The 18789-nt window shown below is 37.3% G+C and overlaps 5 protein-coding genes across 7 annotated transcripts in view; all 5 read right to left on the reverse strand.

Moving 5' to 3' along the window:
* Positions 1–635: 635 nt before the first annotated feature.
* LOC134863513 (cytochrome b-245 light chain) lies at positions 636–3544 on the reverse strand. The gene is made up of 6 exons (XM_063882069.1): positions 3333–3544; positions 2902–2971; positions 2314–2388; positions 2111–2194; positions 1900–1981; positions 636–1483 (listed from the first exon to the last, which is right to left on the reverse strand). Exons 1-6 carry the CDS (start codon positions 3388–3390, stop codon positions 1298–1300), a joined length of 555 nt encoding a protein of 184 aa, XP_063738139.1. The 5' UTR covers positions 3391–3544; the 3' UTR covers positions 636–1297.
* A 380-nt stretch (positions 3545–3924) lies between these two features.
* mvda (mevalonate (diphospho) decarboxylase a) lies at positions 3925–8268 on the reverse strand. The gene is made up of 10 exons (XM_063880511.1): positions 8051–8268; positions 7333–7403; positions 6871–6985; positions 6631–6777; positions 6224–6423; positions 5999–6073; positions 5666–5884; positions 5087–5202; positions 4779–4887; positions 3925–4316 (listed from the first exon to the last, which is right to left on the reverse strand). Exons 1-10 carry the CDS (start codon positions 8124–8126, stop codon positions 4236–4238), a joined length of 1209 nt encoding a protein of 402 aa, XP_063736581.1. The 5' UTR covers positions 8127–8268; the 3' UTR covers positions 3925–4235.
* A 1001-nt stretch (positions 8269–9269) lies between these two features.
* On the reverse strand, positions 9270–13869 carry pdcd5 (programmed cell death 5). Its single transcript, XM_063882561.1, has 6 exons — positions 13635–13869; positions 12258–12301; positions 11929–11990; positions 10095–10186; positions 9928–9999; positions 9270–9847 (listed from the first exon to the last, which is right to left on the reverse strand). The coding sequence occupies exons 1-6, from the start codon at positions 13698–13700 to the stop codon at positions 9800–9802; spliced, it is 384 nt and encodes a 127-aa protein (XP_063738631.1). The 5' UTR covers positions 13701–13869; the 3' UTR covers positions 9270–9799.
* Positions 13870–14246: 377 nt separating this feature from the next.
* Positions 14247–16539, reverse strand: uraha (urate (5-hydroxyiso-) hydrolase a). 3 transcript variants are annotated; one of them, XM_063880635.1, is made up of 5 exons: positions 16443–16539; positions 15671–16011; positions 15108–15244; positions 14842–14977; positions 14247–14636 (listed from the first exon to the last, which is right to left on the reverse strand). In XM_063880635.1, exons 2-5 carry the CDS (start codon positions 15722–15724, stop codon positions 14547–14549), a joined length of 417 nt encoding a protein of 138 aa, XP_063736705.1. In that variant the 5' UTR covers positions 15725–16011; positions 16443–16539; the 3' UTR covers positions 14247–14546. The 3 variants fall into 3 exon arrangements, with proteins under 3 accessions (XP_063736705.1, XP_063736706.1, XP_063736704.1); XM_063880636.1 differs by having other exon boundaries at positions 15108–15264; positions 15671–16481; XM_063880634.1 differs by having other exon boundaries at positions 15671–16478.
* An 893-nt stretch (positions 16540–17432) lies between these two features.
* Positions 17433–18789, reverse strand: part of LOC134863820 (heterogeneous nuclear ribonucleoprotein C-like) — a 30883-nt gene continuing 29526 nt past the window's right edge. The window contains exon 7 of the mRNA XM_063882543.1: positions 17433–18612. Coding sequence (XP_063738613.1) covers positions 18574–18612 — 39 coding nt within the window. The 3' untranslated portion in view covers positions 17433–18573. The remainder of the gene's footprint in view (positions 18613–18789) is intronic.

The following is an 18789-nucleotide window of genomic DNA, read 5'->3' on the forward strand; positions in this document are numbered from 1 at the left end:
GAAAAAAACTGCCTGGCAGGTTTTTAAAAAACTTTAATTGTTTCGAGCTCTGCATTACAAGCTCGACAAAACACTGCATTTATTTTAAAAAGACGGATATTTTCAAAAAACAAACATGTTTCATAGAAGCTACTTTAGCAATCCAACCTACATTTTTTTATCAGTTATTATTACATAATCATAAATATGTAAATCAAATAACTACTGTACATCGGTTATGTGCCTCACATGTTACAGCCCCACAAAATAAAATGAGGAAGTATCACAGTACCTCTGTGGTTTTCACACAGAGTACAGCTGCTTAACAAGTCAGCTGTGAATGACAAAAAGAAACCTGGAGACATGAAAATAGAAGTGACAGAAACATGCAGAACTTGTCTGACAACTAGCCAGATAAATAACAACACTCTAACAAACTATAAGAAATACGTTTTAAGTGGATTTGGATAAAAGTGTCAGCTAAATTAAATGAAATGATATATAGGAATTACACCTAAAAAAGGGAAACTCCAATGTATTGAAATTCTGTGTGTTTGCGAAATGGAGAAGTGGCAAATATCATAACTTAAAATAATCATCCAAACGGAACTTATAAAAGACAACATATGAAAATACAAACCAAGGAGGGTTTATGATTCGGGGTCACAATGGATTTATTTACAATACATCAAAGTACAGACAAAATAATAACAATAATAATAAATGACTAATATCAATGTGACACAACCAAGACCTAATTGTCTATTTATTTGTAGAAAATACCGATGCATAGTCTTACAGTATTGTGATCAATTGACCTCATTAAATACACAAACACACATATAGAAAAAGTTATTAATAATACAATGTGTTGTCTATGCATGGCATTGCAGAATATACTGGACAATGGTTGGCAGAGAAAACAGCACATCTTAAAAAATAGCCGGCAAAAAATCTAAGTTACCTACAGTCTTCTGACTTGACAACTTTTGTAATCTCTTTGCACTGAGCAGCGATAACATTTACATTTAACTTCTGGTGCATGTTTTTATTTGTTCAAAAGTAACATTCATTTTACCCATCCTTCATAGAATTCTAAATTATTGCTAATAAACCTTTTTCTCTGTTTATACGCTATTTATCTGCAGGTTGAGGGAAGAAGAAGTAGACCCAACATGTAGTGAAGTCACAAGCTTTTTCTTAACTTCAGAAAACGTTATTTGTCCATAAACCGTGAAACTGGTGACATATGACTGGTTTTGTACCAATGTCTCAAGCAGTAAGGAACAGGAGTACAGAGGGTGGCGCAATGGGCTGGTTACTCGCCAACAGGGATGGGGTTGTCATAGGCTGCTCCCTCCAGGTCGTCGACCCGTTTTCTGCGCGTCTCAGGAGGAGGTCTTGGGGGTGGATTCTGAGGTGGATTCTTCATGCTGTCATCTGGCTTTCTGACCATCTCCTTCTTTGGAAGAATGGGCTCCCAGTGCTCACCTCGGATAGCTGCCTAGAAAAACAAGGTGTTGACAAAAAATAGTCAGTAGTGTTTGGCTAGAGCAAGATAAAGTAAGCATGCCTGTAAACAATTAAAATCTCGTCAATAATAATAACATATATGTTATAGTGGCAGTGTTAGTCAGTTGTTTGCATAATTATAATTAGATAAACTGTACTACATTGAAAGCTTTATATCTTTGGTTTCTTGACACATCTAGGTTTGTTTAAGAATTCAGGCACACCTCTGACTGGTCAGATTTCACAACAAAAAGGCCATGTCTCAACGGAGATACCAGTAATGAAACAATCTCTTCCTTGTTTCTACTTCCTTGTTTCTGAGAACTTAACACTTCAAGTCTCATCTAACTACTTTATTAAAGTAAATATACAAACTGGAGATTATTGTGGTGAGAGCTGCCCACTTACTGCAAGGTAGATAAGGCTGGCAATGCCCAGGCACACACACCCGAGGACAGTAGCAAGCAGAAAACCTGCAGGTACACTGAGTCTATGGAATGCAGAAAGGACATGTAAAGACACAAGACAATAAGGCCAGTATTTGTCCAATGTTGGAAATACTGACTGTGAATAACAGGAATGCAGTCTAACAAAGGAAAGTGGTGAGTGTAACACTTACGCGGCATGTAAAAATGCTCTGACATAGTAGTTCCTTGTTAATGGCCCAAAGGATTTCACACATACAGTGAAGCAGTACTGGCCCCTGAGAGAGAACAAGACACATGAGTGAGCAATGGTATTCAGGCAAATCGTCAATGAACTTGACACTTTGAAGATACAGTCTACATGTTGCAAACAAACTAAAACGTAAAAATTGCATACGTTCTCTCCACACTTGTACCCTTGGTCCTCTTGCTTCGTGGATACTCAAGTAGACACACAAATGCTCCAGCAGCGCTACATTTCTGTCAAGAATGATTCATTTCACAAGATTCACTCCTCACATCATAACTATAATAAGACATTCATTTATATTAAAATATGTTACGGTGAGCCGGTTCACTTGGACAAGATGATGATGATTGGACTGATTTGTTCCAAGTACAAATGAGAATAAGTGCAAAATATGGTAAGAATGCCAGATGAAAAAACTTCTTCTATGTTATGTTTTCACCAATGATAAACTATGATTATTCAAATGAAAGTAGACAGGTTTGAGTCCAGCTGTACAATAGAATATAAGGCCAGGTTTGAATGACACAAGTAGTGGCTTTAAATTAGTACGCCACTAATAATTCACATCTGTTTGTGTGTTTTTTTTTAATCCTTTCACAGGATCCAAATGTACGTAAAGGGTGACATACAAAGGCTAAACAGAGATTTTAGTATGATTTAAAAAATAAATAAATTGACTGTCACTTATTTGGATTAAATTCTATCTAGTTCTGGTTTATTAAGTACAAAGGATACATAGCATAAGCAGCAAACTGCCAGCCTCTGAACTGTCCTGCCACCCCCACAATGCCTCCAGTGAGGAGAACTGAAAGAAGGAAGCAGAAAGACAAAATTAAAACTTACAACAAACAGCAAACCTTTTTCGAGACAAGATCATGTTAAATTGTACAGTGACATGACACTGAGATGCAGTTTATTTCCTTATTAAAACAGGTTGAAGTTACAGCTTAATATAATGTTATAATGTGTGGCATGAAAAATACATTATTAATGGAGCAAACCTGTCTAATTGGTTAACTTGAAGGCAGATTAAAAAAACAAAACATTTGTCAAAATATTTCTGTTTGAATTATAATGCTGCTGTAACGTAATCAGTCAATAATTTATTTTCAATACAGTAAAGATTTCTATTTTTATTGAATCTTTAGAAAAAGTTTTATACTCACTGAGACCCGAAGCCAGAGCCTGCTCATTGGCCCACATCGCCCACTCTATTTTCCCCATCGCGATCACTGCAAACGGGCCCTCTGCAAACTACTGAATCTCACCGGAGAGCGGCTCGGTTATATTGTTTCTACAAGGAAGAACATGTATTTACGAGATGTGAGGTGTTGCATGTCGGTTGATAGGCAGGGCTAACGATAGCCGATCCCTTCTCTGGCGTCATTTCCGAATAGTGCAGTACATAGGGAGGGGCGGGGCTAACAAAGTTAAAACACCAGACAGGTAAAAGACAATTATAAAACGGCCGCAGGGGATAGCTCAATCTCATATGAACATCTTGTTAATTGTTGTCTTTTTTAAGGAGGTCGTTATGTTTAACATTTATAAACTTTTTCTTAAAATCACGTTTTATCAAAAAACATTTGACTCATAAGTGATTTCTAAAGTCTGCTTTGGTTAAATCTATTTCCAAAGATTGTTACTTTCCGGGTTTCGCAGATCTTTTTTTCCATCCTTTGCACCTGTTTCTAACGCAAAAAATCGTATTGACGCTTGAAGTGGAAATAGAAAATACAAAACAAGAAACAATTATATTGACTAAAATATATTTCATTTATTGTTACAGAATAAAACTGACAGCATTTTAGTTTGTACTGTTGGTTTGGAATTATATTTTTGCAAAATGAACATGACACAATATTATGATGCCCTCCTTAAACACATGGATACATCACAGACTGTATGAAATTAAAACCCATAAAGGCACAATCATGTTCTCAGATAGGGCAGCGATCATAAAGTCAGCTGTAAAAAATAAAATAGTTCAATTTAATCACATTTTAATTTTTGCTGAATTGGCTTCATTATTGCTCAGTGGAAATATGTCCATTTAGGGCTGCATGGCATCATACAGTTTTTTTAGGCATCCCATCAGATCCAATTAGATGTTGAGTGGGATCTTCAACAACACGAGGGCCTGGTCCAGCCTTAAACACAAAACAAGGAAATAGCATTAGGAAAATAGTTATCCTCTGCAAGTGCGTCTGTGTGTTATGTTAACAAGGAAATACACAATTAAGAGCTTGCAAATGAAGTATTTACTTGAATAAGAAAGTATTTTTAATAAAACATTCAAAGGTCTGTATGAACTCATGAACTTATTCTAACATCATTGTAGCAGAGAAAGCAACTACTCCCACAATCTTTACCCGATGTAATGCAACACTATGTTACATAAGGGCCTGTTTAAGGAAGTGTTGGCATGTGTTAACGCATCTTGCAATCTCATAACTGATATATTGCATCTCTCTTCCAGAGAACTTGCAGCCTTAAAAAACACACTAATACAAACGTATAAATCAAAACAGATAACATTGATTTTAAGTTGCTGTAAATTTATAGAACAACTGAGCAACAGAGGGATTATATCAGTGAGTATGTTAGTGTACCTTTGTACTAATAATGTAGCTGATTCCTTTTGGCATAGGCTCTAGAGCAATAGCCTGTTTCAGTTCCTCGGAGAGAGCAGCTTGGTTAACTGGAAGACCCTGAATAAACCTGCAGAGAAGGAAGAAACATTGAATGACCCATTTTGAAGAAGCTAACAAACCTTAATAGATAGTGTAAACCAGCTGGTTGGGAGCCAAAAACACCAATCATATTATCTTAGTTAAATGTTTAGATAAATTAAGTAGTTTGTATGTCAGTTATATTTTGAAGACCTAAAGCCAAATAGGTCTGGCATCTGTCAACTCACTGTCCTCCGTTTCTCTCAGGGGGGAAGAAATGTTGGACTGCCTGAACAAACTCAGGAACATGCTGCTGCAGAGTGTAGATCACAGCGTTGGGCCCTGCATCAAATGTGTAGGCCAACTGGAGTGGCAGAAACAGAACGGCTCGTCATACAGAGAGTTTAAAAAACACCTCCACAAGTTCCACATCTTTATTACAAGACTACAGTTATACATAGCCTACAATATCTAAATATATACACACTGCCACAGACAAATCATATGCAGAACATTTAAAGTACATTTGTAGTTTAGATGTTTAAGTTTAACTGAACTACAACTGCATAAATAATCACTGATGTCTAACAAGCAATTTCAAAGTTGTTTGAAAAAAGCAGCCGTGTTTTAAATTATTACTCTATTTCTTTTTGAAAGTATCTTAAACCATCACAGTTAACATTGGTTTTGTTTTCTTTAAGTATCAGAGTTGTGTTGTGTTGCATAATAATGTAGTAAAAAATACATACATCTAAAAAAATAAAGAGATACATCGACGGCCGTCTAAAGTTAATCCAAGAGAACTACAGAAGTATAAAGTTGCTCACCCTTGTCTCCCCGTAGTGTCTGTTAAACCGATGCACCAAGTTGATAACCTGTTGAGACACACTGTTGAGGTAGAAGATAGGAGGGTATGTGTCAAGGCAGGTTGCATGGAACTGGTTACTGTCCTTCATGGTGAGATCAGCAAATGCAGCAAAGTTTTTTCCCCGCACCGCTTCAATCATCTCTTCCATCCGGCCCGGGACAACTGACTCAGCCCGGTGCTGCATACATAGAAAAGAGGTTAGAGTGTAAATCAAGATATTCTTCACTTTTACAGTATTGACAGTAATGTTAGTAGACTATAAGCTGCTAGTGAGTGTAAGTACACAAAGTACCATTAAGAGACAGCTTGTTTGTACACTGGTTTGCATCCCAGATGTGCTTCCCACTGACTTCTTCTCAGCGCTGGCCTGTGGAAAAGTGCATTCATTACACCATTACAACTTCAAAATAAATTCAGTGTGCAATATTCGCAATAGACAACAAAGGAATCTCAGTGCAGTTCAATCAGGACACAATTATGAATAATTCACAGTTCTTAACAACAAAAATTGGCCTACCACAAGTACAAGGATTCTGAGGTCAGGCCAATGAGTCTCTGGCTCCACCTGCTGGGCTAGACTGTCCTTGCCATCATCTTTCTGGCCCATGATCCACTGGACGAACCCTCCATACATACTGCGGCATGCACTGCCTGAGCCTTGCCGAGCAATCCCAGACAACTCCCCCTCTATGCCAAATACCCGGGCCAGAGTATAAACTGCAACACAAAGAAGAAAAAAGAGTTAGAGCAGAAGAGACTGAGTCATATGTATTTCATATCAGATAGACTAGTTATTCAAGAAAAGGCACACAAAGGCAAAAAAATATATTCTACACTTTTTTAAATTCTCTGCCGAAAAGCAGCTTTTGAGCTTTTACTATTAACAAATAATACTTTAATGTCATTAGTGTAGCGCACACTCACCTAAACAAGCAAATCCAGCAGCAGAGGAGGCGAGCCCGGCAGCAGTGGGGAAGTTGTTAACTGAGCAGATGTGGACTTTTTGAGACAGAATAGACGGATCCAAAGGAGAGTCCCCATCATTACGTCTCTTCCTTGCTAGTCGGCGAACTGAATACCGAAAAAGGAAAGATGACATAGTGGCTTGTACTTTCTCTAACTCATCTGTGTTTTAAAGAGGGTATCTTAACAGACAGGACTCACTCTCTCTCAGACAGGACTGCAGTCTTGGGTGGGTTATATCCTCCTCTTTGCCATTTAGCCATATTTGATCTTCCTGAAAGGATCTGCTAGTTGCAACTGTCGTGGTTGTTTTCAGCTGAGAAGATGGAGGACATGTCAGATATAAATTCAATTGTAACTTTCTTATCAAGAGTACAAAGTAATATTTGGAAACGTTAGGATAAAGATCTGTAGAACATACTGTATATGACAACATTTATCTACCCATCATCCTGGCACGAAACAGGAAACTGAATAATTGATGTGTAATTGCATTATTATTATTATTATATTTCATGACTGACCTCCAACTGTAAATACCTTATAACACACACATGCCATGAGAAGCATTGTTGAATAAGCCTCTTTCTTTACTTTTATTTACGGAGTCTTTTAATGATGGCAGGAAAACAGAGCTGTTCACTGCAACAGTTATTAACATACCTGGTCTTGATGCAATGTGACGCTCAACGATGAGTTAATGGGTAGAATTAATTCTTCATTTCTCTTTCCCCCTAAAAAGAAAGTAGACAACGTTTCTCACAATGTGCATTCATGAAGTATTATCAGATTGATACAACAGAGGTGGGAAGTAACTAAGTACATTTACTCAAGGACTGTACTTAAGTACAATTTTTAGATACTTGTTCTTTACTTGAGTATTTACATGTTATGTTAGGCTACTTTGTGTTTCTACCCACTACATTTATTTAATACCGTTAGATACTTTGCAGATTTCCCTGCTGCATACAAAGTCATTCAAACTAACTGCACCTTTACCAGCTTTGATAACACTTTAATGCATCAATAATTATGATCAAAACATATAGTATTCTGAAATGGATCTGTATAGTGAGTACTTTTACTTTTTCTACTTTTACTTGAGTAACATTTTGAATGCAGGACTTTTACTTGTAACATAGTATTCCTACACTCTGGTACTTCTACTTTTACTTAAGTACAAGATGTGAGTACTTCTCCACATACAATGACACGATATTATAATGCTCAACTGTAAACCTCTCCCGGTAATGCACAGGACCCCATAGAACAAAAACACGTAAAGTATTGTCGTTTTAACATGATTTAATGATCATTGCTTCCTAAAGCTAACTTAAACCCAGTACACAAGCATATGCACACAAGTCGAGGTGATACTTACAGTATTTGATGACAGCTATATTCACAGGAGCGGTGCATGTAACTATGTTATGCTTTTCCATGGTATTCTCAGGCATAGCTTTGTATGAAACCGGTGTTTATATTGATAAAACTGTGCCTGAACACTCGCAAATACACTTTATATGCTCCTCAGGTTTTAGCAGTCACAGTTAAGCTAACGCTGTACAACCTTACTACAGCTTTTCAACGAGCGGTCTTCCGATTGGCTGCTGTCAAACATGTGGCTTAGCCTGCGACCAATCAGAGCTAAGCCGTTCTGACTCAACATTCAGAATAGCCAATGAGAGATCATCTGACCACGGTCGTGCGAAAATGGGGCAATAACAGAGACCATCCCACAAAACTGCCTCATTAATGAATGTGGTAGGGTTTATCAAATCCGTAATATCCCATTTTCCCCTACTAAATAAAACATTCTGATTCTGAACAGCCTTGGGATAGTAGAATTATGTTTATGATATTCAATTATTTAGATCAATCTGACTAATAATACTTGTACTGTATACTAGGGTCTAGGCTGTAGTTGGATAAGTGCAATTGTCATGTTTTTATTCAATGTGATAGGCTACACGGTATTGCAAGTACTGCACTTTAATACAATTATGTGTATATTATAATTAAGTATTTCCATTATTAGGTAAATTGCACACACATTTGATGACCTGAAGAACTATACATTTCTGTTCAACTTAGCAGTACATGGCAGTATTGGTTTGGATGTTTTAGGAACATGATACGGATAATATATTGTTTATCTAAGATTTATTTTTAATGCATCACTTTTTTAGTGTTTTTACGCAAAAGTCCTTCCATCTTGCTGTTCCTTTCTTGAATGAGCGTTTCTTCTGAATGTTATTAAATCTGTATTGTTTGCATTGTTTAATGCTGACTGTAAAGGTGGTAACTCTAGCTGAGTTATTAAAGGCGATTCAATTATTATGTTTCCATTGGTTGTTTGACTGTGGCTTGGTACTTTCTGGAAATACAGTTAAATCAAGTTTCTTATTCATGCTTTTTATTTGAAAAGTAGTTGGATACACTTTGCCATCTGTTGACTCTTTAAAGTATTTCTTGTGTGGAGTATCTCCCAATCATGAGTAGTGCCTTGACCCAACACCATCACCAATGTTAAAACAAAAAAAAAATCAAAAGGGTTCATCAACTTTTGACTAGACTATTAAAAAAAAACCATTCAAATGTAAGGCTTTTTCATTTTTTTAATGTAAACTTTTAAGATACATGTGAGCAAAACAAGAAAACTGCAAAGGGCAACATATAAATGCTGGCCCTAAATAGAGAACAATGTATTGTATTCACAGAAGAGTCTAGATAAAATGCACCAGCAGCAGGGCACTTTGTATAGCTTCTTGTGATTGAACAACAGAACAGTCAAACATGGTGGAAAAAAAAGAGTAACTACTGAGAGGGACTAGAGGAGTCAAACAGTGCTATCAGCTTTCAGGGGTAAAACACAGGCAGAGCCAATTTGTAGCAACTTGATTGAAAAGAGATCGCAAAAGAACCCCGTCTTTGATACTGTGTGTATTCGACTGCTACCAGTTATGTCAAAATGTAACTCCACTTTGTTCTTTCCTCTTGGTAATGTCATTACAGAGACACACATGAGACAGTGTGGCATCCCAGGATTCAACTAACAGGTCATGACAGTATCAGAGTCCGAGTAAAGCAGATCCTCTCCTGTGTTTTGTCTGGTTCCTCCAGTTTAAAGTTAGTAATCCTCATCATCATCTGAGTCCATCACCCTCCGCCTGTTGAACTACAGAGAGCATACATTGTGTTAAATAGAGAAGAGAAGAATCATAAATCCAACATAGGACGTACTTCAGTGGGACTTACTGTGACAGTCATCTTCTTCTCTGTTTGCTGACTGACTTTTTCTAGAATCTCGATCAAGCCAGACTCCGAAATCTGAGCAAAAACAGAAAAACACTTATTGCTGTGCTCGCATGAGAAGTAATGTCTATAACAAACTGGCTTCAAGCATCAGAAAGTGGTTTTCTTACCTTTCCTCCCAACTTGCCAAAACGAGCCATTTGAATGAGATAATTTTCAACTGCATTGGCCTTATCCGGCTTCACCAAAGCAAGATTGTTCACTGAAAAAAAAGGAAACATATTATTCACATTTAGCACTGAACGTTTATCCAACATACAGTAAGAGGAGCCTTAGGTTTTCCTAGTAAATCCTATACGAAACTTTAAGTAGAGAGACTGCATTGTCCCGGTGCCCAAGAAAACATGCCCCAGCACTCCAGGAGACTACAGGCCTGTAGCTCTGACCTCTCATGTCATGAAGATCTTTGAGAGACTGATCCTGCAGCATCTCAAACCCCTTGTATGTGACTCCCTGGACCCTCTACAGTTTGCCTACCAGGCCAACATCGGTGTAGAGGATGCCCTCATCTACATCCTGCACAGAGCCAACTCACACCTGGAGAAGCCGCACAGCTCATTAAGAATCCTGTTCTACGACTTCTCCAGCGCCTTCAACACCATCCAGCCACACCTGCTCGCTGAAAAGCTGTCACTGATGCAGGTGGATCACAGCTTGGTGGCCTGGATCACTCACCAGCAGACCTCAGTATGTCAGACTGCAGGGCACCGTGTCTGATGTGCTGGTGAGCAACACTGGTGCTGTCACCATTCCTGTTCACCCTCTACACCTCTGACTTCCGCTTCAACTCCAGCTCATGCCACCTACAGAGGTTCTCTGATGACTCCTCCATCGTCAGCTGTATCACAGAGGACAACGAGGAGGAGTACAGGGCCCTGGTGGAGAACTTCGTAGGCTGGTGTGACAACAACCACCTCCAGCTCAACATCAGCAAGACTAAGGAGCTGGTGGTGGACTTCAGGCGGAGAACGAAGTGGTCTCTAACCCACATCACCATCAGGGGAGGAGGAGGTGGAGGTGGTGAACAGCTACAAGTTCCTGGGAGTGAACTTGAACAATAAACTGGACTGGAGTGACAACACTGATGCTCTCTTCAGGAAGGAACAGAGCAAGCTGTTCTTCCTGAGGAGGCTCAGGTCCTTCAACGTGTGCACGAGGCTGCTGCAGATGTTCTACCAGTCTGTGGTGGCCAGTGTGCTCTTCTTTGCCGTGGTGTGCTTGGGGGGAAACACCAACAAAAGGGATGCTGACAGGCTGAACAAGCTGGTGAGGAAGGCTAGCTCTGTAGTTGGAGTTAAACTGGACAATCTGGCGGACATGGCTGAGGGGAGGACGAGGAAGAAACTGGACAGTATTTTGGAAAACCCCTCCCACCCCATCCATGCAGAGCTAGTGAAGATGAGGAGTACGTTCAGCCACAGACTCATCCCACCTCGGCACAGCACTAAGCGCCTGGGAAACTCCTTTGTGCCTGTAGCCACCAGGATGCACAACAAGGGGTTAACAGCGTGACTCACTAACAATAACCCGGACTGCACATCAAGCCTGCACTCCTGCACAAAGACTTTTACCTGTATCAATGAATGTAAATATATTAAACAATCCGGATACAAGATGTATACAAGTTCATTGAACTCCTTAATTCCGTTTTTTGTCTTAACAGATACTTACCTGTACATCATTTTAATCATGTTTGTTTAAACCACTGAATTTCCCCACAGGGATTAATAAAGGTACATCTCATCTTATCTTATCTTAGAAACCACTCATAAGTTGTGTTTTGTTTCATTTTGAATATTTGTGATCTGGTTTTCACACAAATGTTTGCATTTTGGATTTCTACCCAAAGAAATAAACATATTAACTGATTACACATTGTGTAATGATCAGTTTTGAAAAGTTTCCTTTAAATAGATATTTAAATAAATATGAGAGGACTCTTACATCTCGCACGGGCAGACTGGTCCAGAACTTGAGCCAATATAGTGTTCCTCATGTCCGTTTCTCTGTGAATAAAAAGGAACAATATAACCACATCAGTTACTGTTAAAATCTACAACTGAGACCAGCAAAGGGAAATCAGTAAAATACAATTATGAAACGTTCCCCGTCAGAATGATGGATTGATCCATATTGCTCCCACAGCTACACATTTGATTAATTTTCTTTCAGATATATAGTCACTCTGAACCATCATCTAAAAGCGTTGGTAGATAATATTTCCTTGAACAGGTGTTTTTGAATTTAAAGTTTGGTGTTTTTTTGTCTCTTACCTTTGTTTGGCCTCCTCTCCTTGCTGCTGATTATTTGAGGCATCCTGAAAGAACATGTTAGAGCACCATTACATAAAGGTTATATTTCTGCAACACATTTAAATCTCTAGAATCTTAAATGTAACCATCACTTACAGTATATTTCCAGCCACTGATATGTATAAGATATGTGCTGGGTTGGGATATTTAAAATTTGAAAAAAATTAAAGCACTGCCTTGCGTTCAAAGCTTAAAGATGGGTGACACTGTTTTAATGTCTCTCAAATGATTGTTTAGCCTTTTTTTTTAGTGCATTTGATTATTATTCGGCATAATCTACGCCAATACCAATAATTGGCCAACCCATTTCAACCATTGGTTTTTGCTGAAAATTGTAGATGTTTATTAAGTAATAATCTGCTTTAGCATTTGATTCACATTCAAGATCTTTTCATAATCATTCTCATACAGAATGCCACCATATAATGGTTTTGTAATCAGCATAATTAATTATAATGGTACAACAAAGTATTTAGTACTATCTTCAACTACTGTTTCAGTTTGTTATGTGGATAGTAAAAAAAACCAAAAACTTATGTTATTGAAACTGGCCTGTCTTCTTAGAAAATCTTACAGTCAATCTATGACAATGCTTCATTAACAGGACATGTATTCCTTTTGATTTCAAGCTACTTTACACAATTTATTCAACGTATATAGTACACCATGTTTACATATTCAGCAGATTGGAGAATATTCAATTTTTCAGTGTATTTTATGTTAGATCATTATTAATGAATATGCATATTATTTATTCAAATATTAAATGGGTATCTTTATTTTATTTAATGTGTTAAGTCATTTTGAAATTATTGTAGATTGACTGTCAAAATGCTGCTGTGACAAAATAATTTCCCAACTTGGAATAAATAAGGTAGGCTATCTTTCTATTCATGTATCTATCTATCTATCTATCTATCTATCTATCTATCTATCTATCTATCTATCTATCTCTTCATCCTCCCATCTAAGTTCTAAATTGTACTTGTGAAATGGGACAGAAACTGATTAAAAATATGTTAAAATGTTCATAAATCGTTGTTTAATTTGGCTGAGTTTACACTGTCATTGTCATTTGGTGCAAAGCTAGCAGAGCAAATAATAGGATGGTGGTTATTATTACTGTGATGTATCTAACTAAATACTGAGTTAATTACCGTTGATTTACATTGCACATTGCTCTCATATGTTGGCTGTATTTATGCCCTTAGTAACAGTAAAATAACTTGAGTTTTGGTGACTGGTTTAGCCACACTAGCTAGCAGCATAATGCAGCTTTTTCCAGCATCTCCATATAAGGCGGCCGTAAACATGCTTGTGCTCATGTTTTGCCCTTACCCCTTGCTTTGCCTGTAGCTCCGACATTCGTTGACGCCTAATTGCTTCTAATTCCTCGTCTGCCATGGTTAAGGAGAGTAATGTGGACCTACAACAGTGAAAAACAAAACGGTAGCGTAATAAAAATGTACCCAAACTCTCCTTAGAGGCAAGGCCCTACCCAGTCCAGGGGAGTGTAGTCAAGATCGAAAAGAACGATCCAACACTAAAGCAATCGAGCACAGAGCAAGGCTCACACAAGGCTCAGTTTATGGTGTTCTCTTCCAGGAACAGGACAGATATTACATTTGTGGAAATATATAAAATAAAAGTTCCTTGTCACCCTTATATGTTATTCATTGTACCATAGGCCGATTTTATTAAATATGTTCAAGAATAGGTAAAGCTGTTGAGGATGTTAATAACCTCAATTGCCACAGGACACGTTTTTCATGGTCTTCTTTGGAAGAACAGTCTACATGCCATTGGCATGGTCTATTTTTAATGGTATTTATACAAAATAAGAAAATGGAATCAGTTTAAATAAATATACAATACAAAGAGATTGCTGGTGTTGAAGAAAGATTAGCAAATGGATGAACATTTATATAAAAGAACACATTGGACAGGAAATCTTATTTATTAGTTTATTAATAATATTGTACGTTTCAATAACATTTTGCAAATAGGTGTAAAATACTAGGGCAGCCTAATATTTACAGTGATCATGGGTACTATGATTATTTGGTTTAGTTATGCTTTTGATAATATCATTATATAAAAAGAATGATCATTCAAATGGAGCAGTGTGTCTTGTCAATAGCTGTGACAGTTCAGCTGGTGCTGTGATGATTGTTTTTGGTGGAGTTGTCTGTGATCCATTAGACAGCTGATAGCTGGAGGTAGCCTCAGGAGGTTGATGACACTTGATCTCTAGCTCCCTCTGTACGTACTATAGGAGAAACGACTCAGCAGCAGAGCGACATGGTACTTTTGGCCTGGGTCAGTTATAGTGAAGACAATCTGCAACAAAACACAAAAGTGATTAACAATTACAATTGAAAGATCTATAAGATTGGTAACATGCATGTGTTAAATGGTTAAATGAGGATTCAAATGAACTGATTTAGTAACGAAAATGCAGTAATTTCACAAGGAAACAAAGGAGCTTAACAACTAGGACTGGAAGCTGAGAATGTTATCATGTCAACACATAACATTTCCTCACCTCAACATACGGATAAAAGCAGGTCTCTCCAATACTCTCCCAGTACAGAGCCGTTTCAAAATGCAATCTATACAGACCAGCAACAAACATTTCTTTTGTAATGAGTCCAGGGCAGCGTCCATCAGCATTAGTGGTCCTGTTGAGACAAAAAAAGTATTGGAGATCTATGAATGACAATACACATTGTCTAATGTTGTTTGAGATGTTCCTGCGATCATAATTTCTGACTTTGTATTTGTTATTTGGATTGCGGCTGTTGTTTTTACCCAGAGGTCAGCAAACTCCAGGTTTTAGTGGTGGGGTCTTGTCGATAGAGACTGAGGGCCATGTTCGAGCCAGGGACACCCGTCGCTGTGTTTAGCACATGGGTGCTCAAAGGACTAGGGGTTGCCATTGCTGTGATCTACAGAACAACAAGTAAGACTTTACACAGATATGATTCAATCTGAAGTAATCACATCAAACAACAACATTAATAATGCCACAAATATTAATTGTACCATTTGAAAACAAATTCTTTCGGGGCTAGTTTCTTTAAGAGAGATTGACTGTGATTTATTATTTCTGAATCCTTCTGAAAATCAAATCCAAATATATGTTACTGTAACATGTAACTCCCTTTAATAGCTACAATACAATATAATAGCAAAAAATGATGTCATTCAATAAAATCTTCTTAAATGATAGAATTATTTGGTGATTCAACTATTGACTGCTCCTATTGGGCCATCAAAAAAAAAGTATATAAAAAACAATAAACCAAATAATATAATTATAATATTATATTCTATTTATTATTTTATTTTATTAAAGTTGGTTTTATGCTTACCTTATTTTCTGGAAAAATATGACCCTTTAGTTGCTGCAGCCTGGACACACTCATGTGTGCTGATGAATGAAATCCAAACTAGCCCAGCAGTTTTATTCCACCAAAGTTCAATTTTATGGTAAATCAAAGAACATCAGATGTTTGTCAGATTCCCCTGAAGCATTTCTGCCCCTGTCCTATTCGGCACGACATCCAGTACACAGTATCTTTTTGTCAACAGAAGACTGGTTGTGCAAGCCCTCTCTTTGTCACACTTTGCCTTCAGCACTTTGAACTAAGCGGAAAGGGATGATCCAAATGCTCAGAGGGGGAGGCAAATGCAGACAAGCACTGTTAGGCTTCTAGAATTAAAAGAAATATATTATTTTTATTTAATAACAAGGATGTTTGACTGGTAGGTTAATAAACCCTGAATACACAACCGCCAACTTCCTGGTTGAATTCCCCAAGTTCCTTCAATAACAGACATGCTGTGTTTGTGAAAGGACTATCTATATCCTCTCTCTGCAGCTCTGTTAGAAAATACAAGTAATGTGACTTATGCAATAGCTATGCTTTGAAAGCAATTAAACTGGATTTTAAATATTCAACTCTTTTGAAATAATACCTAACTGCAATTGCTCTAAAAGACTCTACATCTAGCGACAAATACAGAAAACTACCGACACACCGTCCCTGCAAGAACTCCCCTTAAAGCCAGGACTTTATCGGTTACGTAAACAAGATATATGACGTAAACAACAAACGTGGCTAAAGTTAGAAGGCTACTCACTGTCGTCAAGCTACCAGCCTGTGCCAGAATCCGGTAACGCGCAATGAGTGCACGGGTGCGTGCAAGCGGGCAGACAGGTAGGTGACGAGCTTCATAGTCTATGGTGGCAGGCTGAGGCAGGTATGGCGTATTACAGTCCTGTGACATCCGCATATACCGGATTACCCAAATAAAAATGTTGAAGTCTGCACTCAAAGTCTGCTCTACTTTTATATTAAACCAAAATATTGTTTTAAAAGGTAACGTATATAAATAATGAGCATTTTCCTCTCCCTGTGACTTGAGAGTCTTAGGTATTGACATATGTAAATTTCTGCTTTGCTCATTTGTCTTTCCCACACCAAGACATTTTCAGAGAACAGGACAATGTGGAATTATTTTGCAAAACATAGCTTATTTGTTTCAGTAAAGTGATTCAGCAGGATATCATGTGTTGTTAAAGAGAGTAACATTCTGGAAGGGTTTTTCTACAATATCTTCGCAAAAAAAACTAAAAAACCGTCTGCGGCAAACAAACCTGTAGATCGGTTTTGACCTGGCTCTCATGTTGTCAAAACCGATCTACAGGTTTTGACAACATGATGTTTTATGGCATCATCCTTAACCAGACAGCAGCCCTCAAAACAGCACACACAGTATACCAGCTTTCCAATGTTCAGTGTGGAATATAGTATAGAATCCACTATTTCTATGACTTTAACATTTTGTATTAGTTGCCCACTTTAAGTTGTCAAGTTTTGAAGCAGTACATTCAACATTTTATAGTTCAATTAATGATCAATTAAAGATAACTTTGTTTTGTTTTTGTTTGTTTCTCTTTTACTTTTCCATCTTGGTCCATCAGAATAAAAACACACTCCCATGTACTGTATTTATACTCAATATGAAAATACTTTTACTACTGTGAACATGAGTATTTTCACTTGGCTTATCTTAAGAATGCAAACAAAAAAATGTAACACCATAAGAATAACATCATTGTTTTCTTAAAAAAAAAAAACATGAGAAGTCCTAAAACAAGAATAAAATCAGACAGTTCATCAATTACAGTAAAGTTTACAATAATACACAATATTAGATACAGACCTGGGCCTTTGCATGTCTTAAAAGTGCCAAATACATGGTGGAAAAGAGTTGTAATACTCAACTAATACGTACAGAAAAAGACATTGGTGTAGAGAAGTATTACTCTGATACCAGAAAAAAACTTGTTTCTCTCCTGTATGATCATTCTGTATATCATCTCTCAATATCACTCTGATTTACTTTGATTCAATTCTGATTTCTTAGAAGAATACAACAAAGAGTAAAAGTGAGCATTAACAAAAAGCATTGTTGAAATATCAAATTTGAGAGTGATTTCTTTTCTCTTGACATGTCAAAAATAGTTTGGTAATCACAGAAAAGCTTGTAGTTTCTAAGTACATGCACATCATTTTTCAGATATACCCTAATTCTTAAAATAATAATAATCATGTAATCTTGTTAAATGGTTTATAACCCCTGTGCTGCATCAATATTTCTGGTTCTGTGTTGTTTTATTCTAGCTAATTCCAAATGTAAGAAATCCGTTTTTGGGAGAAACTGGTGAAACAGCAGAAACATTGTATTACCTCTAACAGAAACACAATTATTTGAGTATGTACAGTTTGTTAATGGCAAGCTGCCTGTTTTAGACGAAGGTTTTAAATATGGACAGGATAAATTGGTAAGCTGCTTAAACAAAGTTGTCTGTTTGTCTCATTTGGATTAACACTGTAGTATTTGGATTAATACTGGAATATGTGTTGGTGCAAACCCTCTTATACAAATTGATAGGAATGCCTGCTGCTTGAGCACCAAAGTAAAACATAACACATCCTTTATAATTAGGCTTACATAACAAATTGTAGTCAATCAGATGTGCATGTACTCAGTTTATAAAAGTCAACTCTGTCAGTGTTGTAGTTTTACTCGAAGTAAATGAAACCAAGCTGCTATAACACTATTAAATGTATTGTGTTGTCTGATATGTACACCCTGTTTGAAGGGAGTTGAGCCTCTGACATGAGTGTTGGTTTAGGTGTTGTTGTTCTCTTCCTCCATGTTTGGCACTTATTCCATGTCTTCTGTGTGTTAGAGTGTTCCTTCCTCATATTTCCTCCTCAGGGTCAGAGCTGTGGTTGCTCATCTGTGACAGACAGGCAGACAAAGACGGGACAGTGAGGGACAAAACAAAGGAATGTTTCATTGTACTGCAATCTCACAATGACTAAGTATTTTTTAATTGGGCAAGCATTAATTGATTTGACCACAGCAGAGCCTCATGTCTAGACTCATGTCTTCACATCTCTTTGACATTATTAAA

This window comes from Eleginops maclovinus, chromosome 4 (assembly GCF_036324505.1).
Source record: "Eleginops maclovinus isolate JMC-PN-2008 ecotype Puerto Natales chromosome 4, JC_Emac_rtc_rv5, whole genome shotgun sequence".
NCBI classification, from domain to species: domain Eukaryota; kingdom Metazoa; phylum Chordata; class Actinopteri; order Perciformes; family Eleginopidae; genus Eleginops; species Eleginops maclovinus.